Source organism: Bactrocera dorsalis, chromosome 1 (genome assembly GCF_023373825.1).
Source record: "Bactrocera dorsalis isolate Fly_Bdor chromosome 1, ASM2337382v1, whole genome shotgun sequence".
Lineage (NCBI taxonomy): Eukaryota > Metazoa > Arthropoda > Insecta > Diptera > Tephritidae > Bactrocera > Bactrocera dorsalis.
The window spans coordinates 47,906,655-47,926,438 of NC_064303.1; the positions used below are offsets into that span (position 1 = coordinate 47,906,655).

General features: G+C 37.6%; 2 protein-coding genes and 1 long non-coding RNA gene across 3 annotated transcripts in view; 1 reads left to right on the plus strand and 2 right to left on the minus strand.

Annotated features, from left to right (window-relative positions):
• The window catches only part of LOC125775367 (uncharacterized), a 915,975-nt gene that overhangs the window by 676,716 nt on the left and 219,475 nt on the right, over positions 1 to 19,784 (plus strand). The window lies entirely within an intron of this gene.
• On the minus strand, positions 668 to 1,881 carry LOC105222885 (serine/threonine-protein kinase nekl-2). The gene is made up of 2 exons (XM_011200423.4): positions 1,562 to 1,881; positions 668 to 1,490 (listed from the first exon to the last, which is right to left on the minus strand). The coding sequence occupies exons 1-2, from the start codon at positions 1,793 to 1,795 to the stop codon at positions 798 to 800; spliced, it is 927 nt and encodes a 308-aa protein (XP_011198725.2). The 5' UTR covers positions 1,796 to 1,881; the 3' UTR covers positions 668 to 797.
• LOC125775741 (uncharacterized) lies at positions 13,715 to 18,378 on the minus strand. Its single transcript, XR_007421349.1, has 3 exons — positions 14,500 to 18,378; positions 14,231 to 14,400; positions 13,715 to 14,158 (listed from the first exon to the last, which is right to left on the minus strand). It is a non-coding gene; the product is annotated as an uncharacterized LOC125775741 (long non-coding RNA).

Consider the following 19,784-nt stretch of genomic DNA (forward strand, 5'->3'; position numbering starts at 1 on the left):
TAAATTGCACAGTGCCATCGTAATGTTATAAACGGCTAGATAACTAATAGTCTCAATCAAAACCTTTCTATCTTACTATTCTAATAACCGGTGATGGTTGTCATCAGCGAGATGTTAAGGGACACAATAAACTCCGCTCTAAGAAATTTCTACTGAGTTGTTATTTGATATTAAGTCAAAAAATCAGCTAATCAGCCAGACCACGAATACAACTTCAGGTAATCCCTCAAATCACAGTGGAATCATTAACACTTCCAATTCGAGTCCTCATTCAGAAGCAGGTTAAAATTCTGCCTATACATAATCGGTCTTGGTGTAAGATATTTCTGCGCCATGAAACCAACTCACCTAAACCCCCTTACCCATGATCCGACTACATCGAAACAGCGCGTTTCTGGACCTTCCGTTTGCTGACTTGGACGGCAATAAATGTGCACCTCAAATGTTATCTTCTGAACATTATTTTTCCTACAGCTTTTACAATTGCAAATGTGTAATTTTATCATTCTTAGGTTGAATATACATACTTTTGTATATAAACACGATGACGATGGTGTTGAACTTACAATTTTTTAGGAGTCTTATATAATATATAATATTTCAAGAGCATCCTTAATTGCAAAGGTATTACGATATTTTCAAAACTTAATGAAAAACAATTTACATCTAATTATTGAACCTAATACATTTATTGAACCGCAACCTAATGATGAAAAGTCGTACATCTGATTGTTGTTTGGCATGAAACATGATTTTAATTCTCAACCTTAAACATGTTTTAAATATTTTCTAATTGTTTAGGAAGTTATATACATATATTTAAAATAATTGTTATAGTAAGAAACAGCAATTTTTGCACTAAACGTGACAATGTTATACAAGGAAACCCGTTTCCTAGGATTATAAATCAACATTTTTTTACAAAGGCAACACCATTCAGTCCCATAATAATTTGACATAGTGTTAATACTACTTTTATAGTGAGAAGTCAGAATTAAACATTTTAAATCATCTACGTTTTTAGCGTGTTGAAATGGACTAAGCCCATAGCACATTTCATACAGTATGCATCCAAGAGACCAAACATCTGATTTAAATTCATATCGTTCTCCCTTCATAATTTCTGGTGCCATATAAAGAAATGTACCAATAAGACCTTTACCTTGTTTATTACTGGAATGTATGGTTGAAATACCAAAATCAGCGATCTTAAAATTATTACCATTGTCTACTAGGATATTTTCAGGCTTAAGATCTTTGTGAATTATGTGACGAATATGTAAATATTCAAGTCCCAGTAAGATTTCATATATAAACGATTTAAATATTTGTTTTGCAACAGCTGGGCGTCGGTTACAATTCGCATTAATTATATCACGTAATGTTCCTTTTGAGGCAAATTCCATTACTATATTTACAGTTCCTTCGAATACGAATGAGCGGATAAATCTAATAATGCTTGGATGTTTAAGTTGAGAAATGATATAAATCTGTGAAATGAAATCGTTCAATAATTAGAAACGTATTTCATATCGCTCATATGTATATTTAATTTCTATACCTCATCCATTAGCATTCTAACTTCTGATTTTGCTTTGCGAATTACAATCCGCTTCACACAAACGTAATTGTGATCAATTGAATTAGACCTACAAAGAAACACCTGCCCAAAAGATCCTTCGCCTAAGATTCCAATAGGACATAAACTTGAATCTCCAATATCCATCGCGAATACGTATAGTATAAGATTTGATGAAATTACCTTTTCAGGATTTGTTACAAAGCGATTCAACATATAGGGTTGCCGTGCATTTGGTATTTAAAGAATTTGAAATTTTCTCTTAAAAAGGGTACTGATTATCAAATCGACGTATGACTGTCAATAACATTTCCGTTGACGTAAGTATTATAAAAAAACCGCTTGAAGATTTTATTATTTACATAAATATAATATAACTAGGTGACCCGGCAAACGTTGTTTTGCCATATAAATTATTTTTAGGTAATTTCATTGAAGCACTCTGTGATAAACGATATTTTTCGTTTTGTTGTCAGGTGCGAAAACGATCAAAGCAGATGGTTTTTCGACACGGGAACATGCGACATACAGTTGTCCGTGTGAAAAACATGCATTTTCCAGATTCAGGCCACAAGCACTCAATGATTGGCCTTGTGATTTATTAATTGTCATGGCGAATGCAAGACGAATTGGAAATTGGATTCGCTTAAACTCGAATGGCATATCGGTTGGGATCATTGGAATTCTCGGAATGAGAACTTCCTCACCTTTGAATTTTCCTTTTTGGTTTGTTGGGATTGCGAAGCATGATGACGACTGAACCAACCTTCAATTGTAAATTGTGCGGTGGCAAGCCAGGCACATCCAATGAATTCAAGAACTCAGTTGGGTAGTTGGTTGCTTCGTCTTCGTTTGTTACACAGTCGATAGATTTGAAGGAATGCAGTGTCCCAACGATTTGATTTTGAATTTTGAAGTTTAAGTGATCCACATCCTTGTTCTTTGCTGCTAAAATTACTCTTTCACTCAACCAATCGTAGTTTTTGTGGTTAGCAATGATGTTCGGAAACACTTTGTTGATGAGCTCCTCTTTCGTTGAGACGATATTGCAAAAATTTGGCGGGAACGAAATAAATCCATTCGATGCGTCGACAGGAACATGACCATTACCTATAGTTAGCAGTTGATTGGAGAACAATTCGGCAGATGGATCGTTTAGCAATGCAACTCGCATGTTTGTCATCAGCTGAAGTTTCCACACATAACGCCACAATGGTGATGATTTGAGGCAAGCATTGATCTCATCGGCAGCGGTCGATCGTGGTATTACTGGTAGTGTTTGCCGGAAATCGCCTGAGAAAAAAATCAATGCACTCCCAAAATGTCTTGCGTCATTACGCAGATCTTTCATAGTGCGATTCAGAGCTTCTAACGCGCGTTTATGCGACTTTGTGCATTCGTCCCTTATAATGATTTTGCTTGCTACCAAAACTTTGGCCATTGCTGAATGTTTCGCTATGTTACATGTCGGTTCTTCAACCGCTTGCAGGTTTAATGGCAATTTTAATGCAGAATGAGCGGTGCGGCAACCTTCCAACATCGTTGCCGCTATTCCAGAAGAAGCAACTCAATCAATGATATGAGGAATGTCTACCACCAGGCGCATCAAGGAAAATCATGCCGCCATTTCCATCATCAATTGCCTTCATCACCGTATCGTACACTTCTTTTTGTTGAGGATTCAACAATGGTACATTCGTTCGAACCAATTGGCTTAATGCATTTGTGTCGTATTCACGTTCACGCTGCAATTCTCGTTCGAAAGCGTCGTTTACTCCACGATCAGGCGACGTCATTCCTAACCTGGCTAACAAACTGCCGCACATGAGGTAACACTTGTCTTCTATCAAAACCAAAGCCTGGTTTTGCATCTCTTCATTCATATAAAGATGGGGATTCTCTGAATGGACACGAACTCGATGCAAAATGTCTTCTGACATGTCATCCTTGTACTTCTCCCACAATTCACGTGGATTCGATGGAAAACATGTGGAAATAATGATCGCAAATAATGTGCGTATCTGATTTGAAGATGCGGAAACAGTTGCTTCAGCGATTGTCGTGTCCCAATGCGTATCGTTTTCCAGCAAATTGAGCTCCTGACATGCAACACGAAATGTTGGCAGCACTACACCATTGACAGTTCGAAGTGATTCAAATGATGTCGGGCCACGAACATTCACCAGCAATAGTCGTAAGTAAAAGCATTCATCATTTTTCGGATGAACTATATAAATACGGCCAAGAGCTTCAGTAGAACGCACATCCGGATGACCAGAAACTACATTACCTTGCTTTCGACGTTGAAATTTCTTCGATGAAGCATTCCAAGTGTAATAACGCGGCATCTCTGAGTAAAGTAACGCACGTGCAAACGGATCACTTTGGCAAATCGAGAAGAAACTGGTCAATGTTGTCGCTGGTGGGTTTTGAGCACGTTGAGCGGCATTTACTGGGGTGAAATAAACTCGTTGACCGTTCTCCAGATGGACTGCCAAATGTGTAACACTCGGATAGCGTTCATGAATGGGAAATGAGAATATACGCCAAATCGCCTCATTGCAGCATACGTATCGACCAATTTGATAGCGCGTGATTTCATCATTGGGGTCAGGAGCTTGAAGACCAAAAGTCACTGCCCTTCGTGACATATTTGCAGATGTTCTTGATGGACTTCACTGAATTGCAATACTCCACGTTACAATGCGCCCTGAATGTTTTTGAAAGAAGTGGCGAATACGGAACAACCCAAGAGTTGTCGACCACGAAATCATTTCCTTTCACTTTGACTGTGATTGTTCTACCGCCATCACCAGAAGATCGACGTCGATACAGTGGATAACCATCAAACCAGTCAAACTTTTTGGATAACGCTTGCCGTCGACCATGCACAGTGATTGTGGGTTAATGGCGCCACACGGTCCATGAATCATGTTTGTAATTACGACATCATGCAGGTCTGGATCGGTTTCGGGATCAGGAATCTCGGCAAATATGATGTCATCAATTTGGTCTGGCTGTATTCTTTCGACTAACCAAATGAGAATGTGCGCAAGCGGTAAGCCTCTTTTTTGCCATTCAATGGAATACATCCAACATCGAGTATCCCCAAAGACACGATGCCTAACAATAAAGTGCATGAGCGACCGGATTTTTTGCCTGAGTACACGTGCGGTGATATCGTGCCGATCACTTGATGTTTGGCTGGGAAGCAGCAGTTGAACAATTTCTATCCACTTAGGATTGCACGTGAAGGTGATGAACAGGTCTGGACGGCCGTAATGACGTACATATGTCCATATGTATCTTGCGTATATTCATGCATATGACGTGGACTGCCAACGAACGTCGCCGGTAAAATAGTCAACCGACCAAAATCAGATGCATTTCCTTCGGTGCTAATTGCATCGCGTAAATGAATGTACTGCTCCGTACGTAGTTTGGTTTGATTTAAACTGATAAAAAGGAGGCGCTCCGCTTCTATTTTGGCATACATATCGACGCAAAATTGCTGAAAAAATCGGCGAAATCGAAGCAAATAGTTGTCAACATTTTGGCGAATCATCAAACGACACGCGTAAAAATTCATTCCGCTGACCTTCCTGGTAGTTTCCTCACCTAAAATGATATCCGTGACATTAGTGTCATATTGAAATGAAAATTATTATGATATCTATTCTTACCAGTCGATGGATTTATCATATTGATGTTGATATAATATCCATCGTCTCCTTGCCAAAACATCAGTGGGTATTGCAATGCATCGTATGAACGATGAGTTTCGGATATTCGTTGCAATTGCGCAGAGTCCCGACGTGTGAGCACAATATCGCGTGATTCCCGGCTTTCGCCAACAATCACAACTGCAACCTCATCTATTGTTGGAGCGTTAAATTGGCGTTCGTGCGTTCCAGCGGGTCGTTTATCCGCTCTGATCACGACTTTATAGTCATCATTTGGCATGCGATCCAACGCAGTTTTGAATAACCGAACCAGTGCATGATTTTCATGAAGCAGCTGCTGCAAATCGCGAAGAATTCCTCTTCTCATTTCCGTATTGATAGTTTGGCGCTGATCAAGTTGATGTTCCACCACATTGCCCATGAAGTAAATTTGAAGGAATTTATGTTGTGCGTCTTCAAGTGGTAGCAATGATCCAATTCGATGGTGAATTTGGCCTTGGATCTGTAGAGTCAATTACGAAATTAGATTCAATATTTTTTGTGCATCAAAAGAAAATGTTCGGTTAATTTATTACCTTGAATGTCGGATTGAATCCGCGTTCATGTATAATATCTGCTCCAAATAAAGTCATTTGAAAGCATCCGTTGTATTTCTGAGTGTTCGATAGAAAATGACGTTATTCTGGTGTCACCAGTAAGCAAAGAACGCAATGGCTCTGTTGGCAAGGGCAATGGTGGTAATTTAACCTTGCCACTGAGACAGCACAGTCCAGGTGTTTCTCCAGCGAACTTCAATACACCGCAATGGTTGCACACAACCTCCATTGGATGACTTCTTCTTCTGCGTCGATTTAGATTATCACGTTGTTGAGTTGTTTCATCCGCCCGACGATTTCTCTTTGTTAACTGAGCCGTTTCATTTTCCGCCTGTCTTTCTTCTTGTGTTTGCCATGCACGAAGTCGGGCCATACTAACACGGCGCTGTTCTCGTGCGATTTCTTGTTCATCCGTCGTCAATTGATAGGCAATATTCCGAACTCTATTTTCATTTCGCGTTCGATGCGAAAAATTAGATCTTTTGGCTCGTGGCATTCTGGATTACACTGAGAAATGAACACACAAAACATGTGCTCAAATGTCATAACCTCACAAAATAAACATCTTTCTTGGCAACTTACCGTTTGAAAATAGAATTCCACACCAATATGATCAATCAGAATGAAATGAACAGCGAACTCGAATTGATTTTCAAAGTATTCCACCTAAAAATTAATTGAACAACCCGAAATTACCATAACCATTTACAATGAGCATTTCATCAAACTGAACTTACCTCTATGAAATCACTTTTCGCTTGCAATTTTCACAATAGCCGTGAACATAAAATTACCAATAAAACACGGCTAATATATCGTTTCAAAATAAAATTGTAATTTAATTCAAAAACTAACGAAAACTCAAGTCACATATGTCATTGCATCTTGCGTGGGTTGCCATGCATGCAGCTGTCAAAAGTTGTTGTACACAACGCCATCTACTGGCAAAACAGCATTTAAAATCATGTTCGTTTTTATTTCCTTTTTAAAATCGTATTTGAAAATTGCATATGCATGCAGCTGTCAAAAGTTGATGCACACAACGCCATCTACTGGCAAAACAGCACTTAAAATCATGTTCGTTTTTATTTTCCTTTTTAAATTTTGAAAATTTATTTTCTTCATTTTTTTTTATTTCGGAAAATTTTCCAGAATTTTCTTAAGTATTCTTCTTGTTTGGGCGGAGACCTGTCCGAATTGGTGGTAATCACCGAAATCGGTCCAGGCGTTCTCCAGTTATAAGCGTAGTAACTAACGCCACTTTCTTTTATATTGTTACGAATTTACTGCTTGCTAATTTACTTTGTTAGGTTCGTATCTCTGGATTGACAAATAAAATCAACACTGTTTAATTTAATTCAACAACTCTTTATTTCACAACTCGTCTACACTATATCAGTTTACTCTTAGCACTGGTCGATTACGTTGGCGCTGCCACGGCTTATATAGCCACGCACTTCTCTCTGATGCCGACGTGTCCTTCTAGAATATCGCGTCTGGAAATTACCAGAACATTCGGCTATACGGCGCCAGACGCAAGCAGACAGTCGCGGCGCCAGACTCAGCAATTGTTTAACTAGACAAGCAGACAGTTTGGCGCCAGATGTCTATTGTTTCGACAAGCAGACAGCCGTGGCGCCAGATGTCTACAACAAGACAAATGCTATTCCATATACCTACAGCTATTGTTCATAATCAGGGATGCATATAGTAATACAAATACAACTTAATACTACGTTTGTAACAATATATATAGATTTGTACAACTACCGTGCGCACGCCAAGAAGTGATAAGTGGAATGAGCAAAAACATTATACGATGTTCATCGCAATTTTTCGGAAATTAGTTGCGAATAAAAAACTCATGTTAATACAATATCTTCAGATGTTGGTAAAACTTTGTTTTCAAAATATTGCGAAAGGATTCAACATTCAGTATTTTACGAAAGAATGGAAGGATTACATTCATGCTTGCTATGCCAACGGCTAGACCGATTTCTTTTATATTCATTATGTTTATGAAAATAATGAAATATTACATATGTACATACATATGTATATTGACTAACACAAACGGCTTAAAGCAGTGGCGCTCATCTAATAACAACGTAATAAAAATCCAAACACGCGTGTTTGACTGATAATTCTGCTACTGCGAAAAATATCACACGCACACGAATGTGGCTGAACACGTACGCTAGGTTAACACAAAGAATCGGCATTTAGTTTCTATTGAGCCAGCAACATCGCATCGCGCATTTTTTTAAATACACGGACAGAAACACCTCGAATTTTTAAAATGTTTTCAAGCGAATGGCAAGAAAATTATTTTTTTATTGAAACTGATGAAGGGGAAGCGCAATGCTTATTGTGTTACAAAACATTAAGTCGTTGCAATAAATGTAGTGTGGAACGTCATTACACTACTGTTCATAATGTATACCTTGCAATCTATAGCAATGTTTGTGCAGCGCAAACGTAAAATGTAGTAGTATTGAGGCGTGCGCACCACTGGCTTAAAAGCGGCCTTTACACGGTCACACATGATCGCGAACATGGCTTGATGTACAAGTTTGACGTTTTCGTTCACACGGTCGTGCATGTGTGTGAACTTCATTTTCGTTCAGTTTTTAACGAGTAAACATGGCATGAAAAAATACACTGCGTGCATCATGCACACTTGTGTGACACACCAGCAGAAAAATTAAACAAGTTTAAAAACTTTGAACATGCGTGACAAGCATGTTTTTTCCCCCTTTACACGGTACAACTTGGTGTGATGTCACACATACTTGACCGTGTAAAGGCCGCTAAAGTCAACTAGACGAATTGCGTTATAATCGGATATATACATACGTTCATGCAATTTTATTAAGATAACAAATATTCTGATCGACAAATGTTGTATCAATGCAATTCTGTGGACATTTGACAAAACAACCTCTTTCAAAAAAGCAAATTTTACAGGAGAGCGAAAAAACATGTTTAAAGCTTTGCAGTAGAAACACCTCTTACTATTAAAGGACGAAGTCAATTTAAACTGGATGCAGATCAATAATCGTTTTCCAATCAATTTATTTAAATTAAATATTTTACTTTTCTAGATTAATATAAATCAAATAAATAAGACTTATTGTCAAATGTTTTTTCTTACTGAAAATCAACTTACCTCATACAAGCTGTTTTGTGCAAAAAAAAATCCTTTTTCTTTATCTTATCTTGACACAAGTTTATTTGCCAAATGGTAAGTTAAAAATAAGTCCAAAAGAGGTTTTTCTTCAAATGACATTTGCCGTTTATTTAAGTTTATAAATGAATTTGTCTTCAAAAAAAATAATTTATTTCTTTTTAAACAAAAAATTAAAAAAATACGTGAAAAATATAATAGTTATAACGGGTGATTTTTTTGAGGTTAGGATTTTCATGCATTAGTATTTGACAGATCACGTGGGATTTCAGACATGGTGTCAAAGAGAAAGATGCTCAGTATGCTTTGACATTTCATCATGAATAGACTTACTAACGAGCAACGCTTGCAAATCATTGAATTTTATTACCAAAATCAGTGTTCGGTTCGAAATGTGTTTCGCGCTTTACGTCCGACAAATTTTGTTCAGCGATGAGGCTCATTTCTGGTTGAATGGCTACGTAAATAAGCAAAATTGCCGCATTTGGGGTGAAGAGCAACCAGAAGCCGTTCAAGAACTGCCCATGCATCCCGAAAAATGCACTGTTTGGTGTGGTTTGTACGCTGGTGGAATCATTGGACCGTATTTTTTCAAAGATGCTGTTGGACGCAACGTTACGGTGAATGGCGATCGCTATCGTTCGATGCTAACAAACTTTTTGTTGCCAAAAATGGAAGAACTGAACTTGGTTGACATGTGGTTTCAACAAGATGGCGCTACATGCCACACAGCTCGCGATTCTATGGCCATTTTGAGGGAAAACTTCGGACAACAATTCATCTCAAGAAATGGACCCGTAAGTTGGCCACCAAGATCATGCGATTTAACGCCTTTAGACTATTTTTTGTGGGGCTACGTCAAGTCTAAAGTCTACAGAAATAAGCCAGCAACTATTCCAGCTTTGGAAGACAACATTTCCGAAGAAATTCGGGCTATTCCGGCCGAAATGCTCGAAAAAGTTGCCCAAAATTGGACTTTCCGAATGGACCACCTAAGACGCAGCCGCGGTCAACATTTAAATGAAATTATCTTCAAAAAGTAAATGTCATGAACCAATCTAACGTTTCAAATAAAGAACCGATGAGATTTTGCAAATTTTATGCGTTTTTTTTAAAAAAAAAGTTATCAAGCTCTTAAAAAATCACCCTTTATAACTACATGCAAAAGTATAGAAAATAAAATTTTTTTGAAATTAATTGTTTTCTTCATCATCAAGGTCGTAATTCGTCTTAAGAAGGGCACTAAAGTCAAAAAACTCTTCCTGCTTCATTTCGTGTACGACGTATTTATTACTTGCAGCTGCTATAAGGTTGGCCCAGTCATGTGGATGCTGAATGGAACCCGACATACCTATTTTTCTTTTTTTTTTCTCAATCTGCGCATGTACGGTATCACATTCAAGATGCGTGTGCCCAACAAGGAATTTATGGTCTATAACCGCTATACTGGGATGTTTTTCAATAACTTGTTCAAACATGGCTGAAATATAGGAGTTATGATTTTGTCCCGGACATGAGTCGCTATACATATTGACATGAGTAATGGTTTCTGGCAAGCTCATCAAACACTTATAAACACAAGAACCAATATCATTTGCTCCACGTTTTGCAATTACTTCATGCCATATGTAACAGTTTGCCATTTTCGTTTCCCCGTCGTGTACTGTTAAATTGAAAGTCCATAATGGACGTTTGTAGAAGAACATAGAAGCACGTAAATGTGGAGTTGGCAAACATTGCTGTAAATCAAAAGAAAACCTTTTTATATTTCCATGATTAATGGCAAGCTCTTTGTCAGTTTTTTTGCAGTTGTATGCAAAATCTGCCGCATCGTAATGTTATTTTTGTTGCTTCTTTTCATTTTCGTCCGACGTGTTTTCTACACGGGATTTTAGGATTTCACACGTATTACAAAGATCAACTTGAGGCTCCTTAAACTTTATATTTAACTGACGAAATATTTCCTGATATTTTGATTCTGAAACTGGTTCAGAGTGTTTTTCTTTATACAATTTATATAAGAGAGCAAGGTTGAGGCCACCTTGGAAATATAGCTGACTCGTATGACGACGACTGTAATGACTTTGGTACTTGGGTATACTGTGTATATGTTGAAGCACTTCATTATATTTTTCTGTTGATAGCTTATGATGAGGAGGGTGCTTGCCTCGTCGGTCATTTGCGACACCTCCATCAAAATTGCCTTGGATCTTTTGCCGACATACTGTTTTAATACTTCGATCCGTTTCTCCAAATATTTTTAAAAAACACTTTTTGCATACACGAGTTTTCTGTCCATTGATTTCAAAATGATAAAAGTAAACAAACTGTCGATTTCTAGGATTTGAAGCCTTTCTGAGCGTTTCAGTTTTTTTGACTGAACGTTTATCATACGAGCAATATACTGACGCCGCTTGTAATAATCCCCTAGTTCCCAGTATGCTTTGAATATTTTTTTCTGTTGATCCATAGTTACTTTTGTGTTACATTTTGTATAGCAATCCACCAATTCTTCAGTTTTCTTTGCAGGAATTGTCTTATTCTTCCAAGTAACATATTCTTTTCCCATATTTTTGTTAATTTTATTAGCTTTTTTAACTTTTTTTGACCTTAGGTTATTTAAAAGCAGCTCTTCATTAAATTGTGGTGAAACAGTATCGCTTAGATTTGATTCAATCACACCTTCCATGATTCGGATACTTTCCAATGTAGTATTTAAGCCCGAACTTTCTGACGGTAAATAATCTGAATCGTTGTAATCAGTTTCGTGAAAAATATCTTCTTCCGAGTGGTCACTTTGAATGCTGCTCAGTTGGCAAGTATTTACATGTTGCCGTAGTTTTGCAATTTTATCAGTATCGAAAATCGTATCATAGGACGAAGCCTCTTCATTTGGGAGTTTATTTAGCACCTCCCCATCCGCCAAGTTAAATGAATGAGCTCTTCTATTATTTTGCACACTTCTACTAGAACACGTATTAGAGAGCATTTTCACTTTCCTGGCTAAACCCACTAATTTTTTACCTCTTCCCATTTTATCCAATAAATTTTTATTTTAATTTTGGAAGCAACTTAAATTTGATAATTTCACTTTTAATTGTTTGACTAAAGCACTTCTCTGGAAATACGATTTCACTTTTAGTACTTTTTTTTAATAATTAACTTGTACCGATGCAAGACGTTTTGTCACAATGACACTTGACGACTGAGTGAGTGGTAGCTTAACTTGTTTAAATAAGAAAAGCATTTTTTTTAGATATGCATTTGACAAAAGAACTTCAATCGAAAGAAGTTATTTTGTCAAATGCCAATTTCTGATTTTACTCAGACAATATATCGAGACAAGTTTTTTGATAAATGTACGTTATGATTTTACGTTTGAAATTCCAACTTATTCGAGACAAGCTCTTTTGTCACCCGAAAATTTGAAAAATTACGAATGAAGTTGTTTTGATGACTTTATAATTTTTGAACTAACGGTCCTAGGACAATGGCGATAAGACAGAAAAACGCCCCTTGAAAATTCATATATATGATAAAAATCCTGGAAAATTGTCTTATTTCGAGAGAAGTTGTTTTGTCAAATGACCACAGAATTAAACAAATGCGTAAACGTCTGTTAAAATATCGAAATTTCGCTTTCATTGATATCTTACTTTTTCACTGATGTACATAACGGGGCTGGGATTTAGAATAGCATTCCCGGATTTCGGGAGTGAAATGGGTATCACTGGAACGGTGACGTTCTCCAGATCACGAAAATATTCGCGCCGCGCTTCAAAAAAATAACCATGGCAACCCTTTTCTTGTAACTAAAATAAAATAATTAAAATAAAGCTTTATTTACAACAAATATTAAAAAAATTAATATACAGAAACGTTATAGTGAAGTGTTAGTAAGTGAAAAGTGCATAATATAAGTGAAAAAGTGATTCACAATAAACAAATTATCAATGTAAAAGTTGCCAATTTTTCAACTTTAAATGCAAATATCTTTAAAACTATAAGTCAGCGGCAACTATATGTCTATCTACATACATATGTTTGATACTTCGTCTTGTTTCTGGAACTCCGAACCTCCTAGATATTTAAAAGGAGTACTAGATAGTGCCTAGCACAGGCAAAGCAGTTGTTGTAGCGTGTCTCTTATGCAAACTTCTCTGCAATTTCTGCATGTATCGTCAACCTCATGTCTATCCGGCTCGCGTGTGATGCCAGTAGGTTGTGACCTGTCAAGAGGCCACGATGACTAATTTTAGACTTCAGATAGCAAATCATAAATCATATAAAATTTAAATTTGTTTTACATCGAAAGTAGAGTGGTTGTCATTCCCATGTTCACACCGCAAGGTTATCGAATCGATAGACACAGTACGTACGACATTCGGCTTTTCATCTGTAACGTCTAAATTCATCTTATCGTTTCTTCGAGATTAGTCTTAAAAAAAAAAAAATATTTGTACATTCTTTTTTTAATTTAAATTTTAAAAACATTCAAGAATTAATGTATTTTGCTTTAAGTGAAATTTAAATACAAATTGTGAACGAAAATAAAACGGAAAAAGGTTAACGCGTCTGAGAACACAGTTTTGGGCCTTAGTGTGCCTGCAGAGTGAACGCTCAAAGCCAAGTCGAACTCAAAGCGGATTTCGATCAGCACTGATCGGCTTAAAGTAAACCAGTGCTGAGTTCTACGTATAAATTTGGCCTGGAACATCGTAATAGCGGGTATTTATTAAATGGATTAGGGAATTCCTGTCATAAGTTTCCCTTTGAAAATATTATTAGGGGATATTATAAATATTGTATTACCACATTTAGAGTAATTCCTTGTAAGCAAAATATAAGATCAGTATTCAAATGAACTATGCAACACGCGAGTTGGCGTTAAAAAATACTTCAAAACTGGTTTGCACCAATCAGCTTCGGCCTCGGCTTTGGTTAGCGTTCACTCTGCAGTGCCTAAGCAATAGATATACAAACACTCATGCCTCTGAAAGACGATACGATTTTCAGCGGTAATTACTGCGTACATACTGGGCAACCGTGGCGTCACATATTCTGAATTACGGCTGTATGTATGAATAGTTGATGTAATGAAAATCCTGAAATACTACATTTCCACAACATTGTAAAAATAAGCAAACAACAATAATTTGTATATTATTTTAAGAATTGTACGTACTTAAAACATGCGCGCAATCAAGCCAAGAAGGAAAACATTATTATAAAATTTCCGAGTTTCTTAAGGCCCAATTAACAATTCAAACCGAGACTGATCGTGATCGTGTACCCCTTTTTTACGCATTCGGCTTGTGAGTTGCTCTTTGTGTTATTAGTTTAGGCCAGGCTCCTCTAAAAAACGTAATTTTTTTCAATACATTTTATCTTTATTACAAAACATCTCGAGTAATCAATTTTTTTTTACATATGAAAGCACATATATTAAATTACTTGAAAACATTTTTTTTCTTTTTTTTCAAAATGGCGGTCCTGAAAATGGCTGCTGAGACTCATCTGATTCGTAGATGGTTGACATCATTTCTTGAAACAGAATTATCTGAAAGCAAAAAACAAAATGATTTCATGTTCTGTATCGAATTAGCTATGGCTTCAAGCAGAATGAAACATTTTCAATGAAAAAAAAAGGAGGACTTTTGACTTTTTTAAGCCTTTTTTCACTTTTAACTCTTTATAACTTTTTTCAATGATAATGAATATTTCTGGTTCTGCTTGAGGCCATAACCAGACATCTAAAGAATAAAATGCTGGTTGGTTCATATCGATAAGTGCAATAGTTTTGAAATGAGAAAAAACGAGGTTCGGAGAAAAATCAGTTTAAACCAAAGGCACGCAGTAGCTGCCGCTACCGAAGGCGTTTGAGCGGCCGGATTTCCCGAAGCGCTCTTCACTCTTGTATACCTGCTTCTCGGTCTTACTGACCTTCGGGACTAATTCTATACTATTTCGACGAGTATACAGTAGCAATTTATGAAAAATTTTTTTTCAAAATTGTTTAGAGGAACCTGGCCTTAATTCCTTCAATTAATTACAGTTTCTTCTTCTTTACTGGCGTAGACACCGCTACCCGTTATAGCCGAGTTAACAACAGTGCGTTAGTCGTTTCTTGTTATCGGAATTTAGTACCAATTCCAGATATCCAGTGCAGTCGGATTCTTCTCAACCTGATCTTTCCAACGAAGTGGAGACACGGTCAACATGATCTAGTCAGCGCAGCGACTGTCCCTCCTCTAGCTGAACTATGTTACTGTCGTAATAAAGGGTGATTTTTTAAGAGCTTGATAACTTTTTTTTAAAAAAAAACGCATAAAATTTGCAAAATCTCATCGGTTCTTTATTTGAAACGTTAGATTGGTTCATGACATTTACTTTTTGAAGATAATTTCATTTAAATGTTGACCGCGGCTGCGTCTTAGGTGGTCCATTCGGAAAGTCCAATTTTGGGCAACTTTTTCGAGCATTTCGGCCGGAATAGCCCGAATTTCTTCGGAAATGTTGTCTTCCAAAGCTGGAATAGTTGCTGGCTTATTTCTGTAGACTTTAGACTTGACGTAGCCCCACAAAAAATAGTCTAAAGGCGTTAAATCGCATGATCTTGGTGGCCAACTTACGGGTCCATTTCTTGAGATGAATTGTTGTCCGAAGTTTTCCCTCAAAATGGCCATAGAATCGCGAGCTGTGTGGCATGTAGCGCCATCTTGTTGAAACCACATGTCAACCAAGTTCAGTTCTTCCATTTTTGGCAACAAAAAGTTTGTTAGCATCGAACGATAGCGATCGCCATTCACCGTAACGTTGCGTCCAACAGCATCTTTGAAAAAATACGGTCCAATGATTCCACCAGCGTACAAACCACACCAAACAGTGCATTTTTCGGGATGCATGGGCAGTTCTTGAACGGCTTCTGGTTGCTCTTCACCCCAAATGCGGCAATTTTGCTTATTTACGTAGCCATTCAACCAGAAATGAGAAATGATATGTAGACCATAAATCGGACGTAAAGCGCGAAACACATTTCGAACCGAACACTGATTTTGGTAATAAAATTCAATGATTTGCAAGCGTTGCTCGTTAGTAAGTCTATTCATGATGAAATGTCAAAGCATACTGAGCATCTTTCTCTTTGACACCATGTCTGAAATCCCACGTGATCTGTCAAATACTAATGCATGAAAATCCTAACCTCAAAAAAATCACCCGTTATAAATTGTACAGCTCGTTATTTTCGCCGTCACCCCTGCGCAAAAGACCACAAATCTTCTGCAGAACCTTTCTCTAGAAAAGTCGTAACGTCGTCTCATCGGATGTTGTCATCGTCCAGGCCTCTGTACTATATAGCAGGACGGAGATGATGAGTGACTTTAAGAGTTCAGGCTTTGTTCGCCGAGAGTAGACTTTACTTCTCATTTGCCTACTCAGTCCGAAATAGCACCTGTTGGCATTGGATTCCAAGTTGTTGTTGTTGAGTTTAATACTGGTTCCAAAATAGACGAAATTGTCTACGACTTCGACTATCATGACGTAGAAGCAAACTCGCGAGTGCGACGACTGTTTGTTTGATAACAGGAGATATTTTCTCGATCTAGCTTTTCAGCTCGAATTAGTTTTCCTAGGGAGGCAGCCGCCTTGTTGGAAACTCATTTGATATCAAACGGCTCGGAGAAGTCCTTCCCGATTCTGATGGAGCTTTTCTACAGCACAACGTCAGTTCACACAGCCGTATTTATTTTTCGGAGATACCAAATTCAGACATAACGGCATAAAGCCGGCTCCTTTTCGTGCTGTCAAAAGCAGCCTTGAAATCGACGAAGACGGGGTGTGTATCGAATCTCTTCTCAGGGGTCTTTTCCAAGATTTGCGAATGGTCGATTGTTTATTTTCCATGCCTAAAGCCACACTGAAAAGGTTCAAGTTTATGGTCGGGCAATGGCACGTTCGCTTCATCGTCTCTATTGGGGAATCAGGTGTTATTCTTTCACTGTCTTTCAGCAGGCTGGATAAGTGTTCCCTCCATAATTTAAGTTTTCTCTAGGCATCAGTCACTAGACTTCCTCTGCGGGTTCTACAAAAGTATGCTCCGGTCTTGAAACCTCTACTAGTCGCCACATCGTAGAATTTTCGAGCATTACTCTTGTCGGCCAGCTTGTCAAGCTCTTCCTACTCATGCATTTCGGTTTATTTTATTTCTATTTTTTGTCCTCAAATGCATCCCGTTTCTTATTTCAACTCTCGGTATCTATCCCATCTCGCACGTAAGTGGTAGATTGTAATGTTGTGATGTAAGCAGTCTGTTTTCTCGCGACACGGCACTCCTCATCGCCATTTGCCTTGTCCGAAAACCAATGGTTTCGGTTGCAGCTGTACATAAGAAGCTTGAAATGCCGTCCTACTGTTCCCTTATACCTAGTTCTGATGAGTTCTGTCAAAGAACAGGAGTGCAAGTAGAGTAGAAAATCGTTCGGCTATCTGTTGTGATTGCAGTTAATCGACGTCGAACTTTCCATGTGTTTGTTGATTTAAGTCTTTTGCTGCACAGAGGCGGGTGCGTATTTTGGGTGCAACAGGAGTAGTCCGAGTTGATGTTAGGACCTCGGAGCATCCGGAGCACATATAAAACAGTGGAAACTTTTTTTCCGCCTATCACAACATGATCGATCAAATCAGCGATACGTTAAAGAACTTCGCTTTGATACGGATGGTGGTTAGATGTTCATCCACTAGGGTGAATGACAGGGCTCGGCGAAGGAGTCTCTCTTCCACCACGAATCCCATACCAAATTTGAGCTCCTTTATATGGCCACTATAGTAAATACCACAAGTGCTATTCCAGTGATTGGATTTGAATAGAAACTTTTGCGTATGAGCTGATTCAAGGAAAAAGTGAGTTTTGCAGTTCTCTGGTATGTATATTGTTTTTGTATGCTTCGTTCGCGATCAGCTTATGCGTCACATGCATTGCACTAAGAATTTGGTACACAACTAATATTTTAGTATGTATTTGAGAAAATATTTTAGAAAAAATACATACAAACGTCTACACATTGTCAGCCCGACATAAGGGAAGGAGCCATGTTTGGAACATATTATCTGAAATTATTAAAGAGGATGACATTATTTTGAATGGATTTATATACTGCCAATCCTGTAACAATATTTTAAAATATTTGCCAAAAAATTCTTCAAATTTAAATCGACATAAGTGTTGCAAATCGCTTAAGGAGACGGCGCTGCTAATAATTGTGACGCCAGATGAAAAAAAGCTGCTATGGACGCTTGTGTGGCCTGGGTTACTGAGGATTGCCAACCATTCTCAGCAATTAATGGCGTTGGTTTAAGAAAACTCGTACAATTTTTATTAAGTATTGGAGCAAAATTCGGAGAAAATACAGATATAGAAGACATGCTCCCTGATGTAACAACGATATCGCGAGCTACTCAAAAGAAAGCTTATGAGAAAAAGGCTGAAATTAAGGGGGTATTCTACTCTAGAAATCAAAATTTGGACAGTTTTTTGAATTTTATTTAAAAAAAATCAAAAATATTTTTACGATCCATTTTTTATGGTGTTTTTATTGATACCTGGTGACATTGATCCTGACTCTCCTGGTGGTCTGAAAAAAAATCAAAAGAAATTCTTAATCAGTAAGGACGCTGTTATAGTCCCTACCTCAGGGAACACGAAAATTTTTTTTTGAAAAATGGCGACTGCCTGAAAATAAAAATAATTTTTTACGCTTTTTTTTTTTTGAAATTCCTGAATTTTTTTTTAAATATTAAGGATTATATAAAGATAAAGGATAAAGGATTATATAAAGAAGGTTCACACAAAATTTCAAGTAAATCGGTTGTATAGAAGAAGGTTGTATAGAGATAATGCCGGTACTGTGTGGAAAAAGTAATTTTGAGAAAAACGCGTTTAAAAAAGTGGGTCTGCCTACCTAACGGGCTAGGTACTGCGTCACTAAAGTAACTGTAGCTCTTAAAATAATTTTAATTTTTAAAAATCCTTTAGAGGATATGTTCTTAACGGTCTATAAACTTAAATGTATGAAAATCGAATTTTTCAAAATTCTACAGTAGAATACCCCCTTAAAGAGGGAATGGCCGTCACCTTAGATATGTAGAGCAACCGTCACCTTAGATATGTGGACCGACAACTATGTACATAGGAATATTTTAGGAGTCACTATGCACTACGAAAAAAATTCACAGTTGTACGATCTAATTTTGGGTTTAAAATCTATGGACTTTCGGCGATCTACAGCTACAAATATTTATGCAAAATTGAGCACATTGTTATGTGAGTTCGGCATTAACAATATGGAACAAATTAAGTTTGTGACAGACAGAGGTGCTAATATTTTGAAAGCTTTAGAGAATCACACAAGATTAAATTGCAGCAGCCATTTGCTTGCTGTTTAAATGAGTTAAGCATCCACCCCCTCTATTCGGTAAAACTGGCGCATTCTAATGCTACATCGCCATTCACCACAGCTGATGACACTACAGCATAACTCACCACACCAGCAAACCCACTTAACAAAAAGGATGGGCAAAGGGAAAGCAGACACAATTCGATATACACACTTTCGCAAGTCAACATTCGTTTTTGATCAATTCGCTACCGACACACTGCGCATATCATCAATTCGACACATACGCCTCGATCAGGGACATTCGCTTAGATACTGCGCCGCGTCAACACTGCACCTACTCCG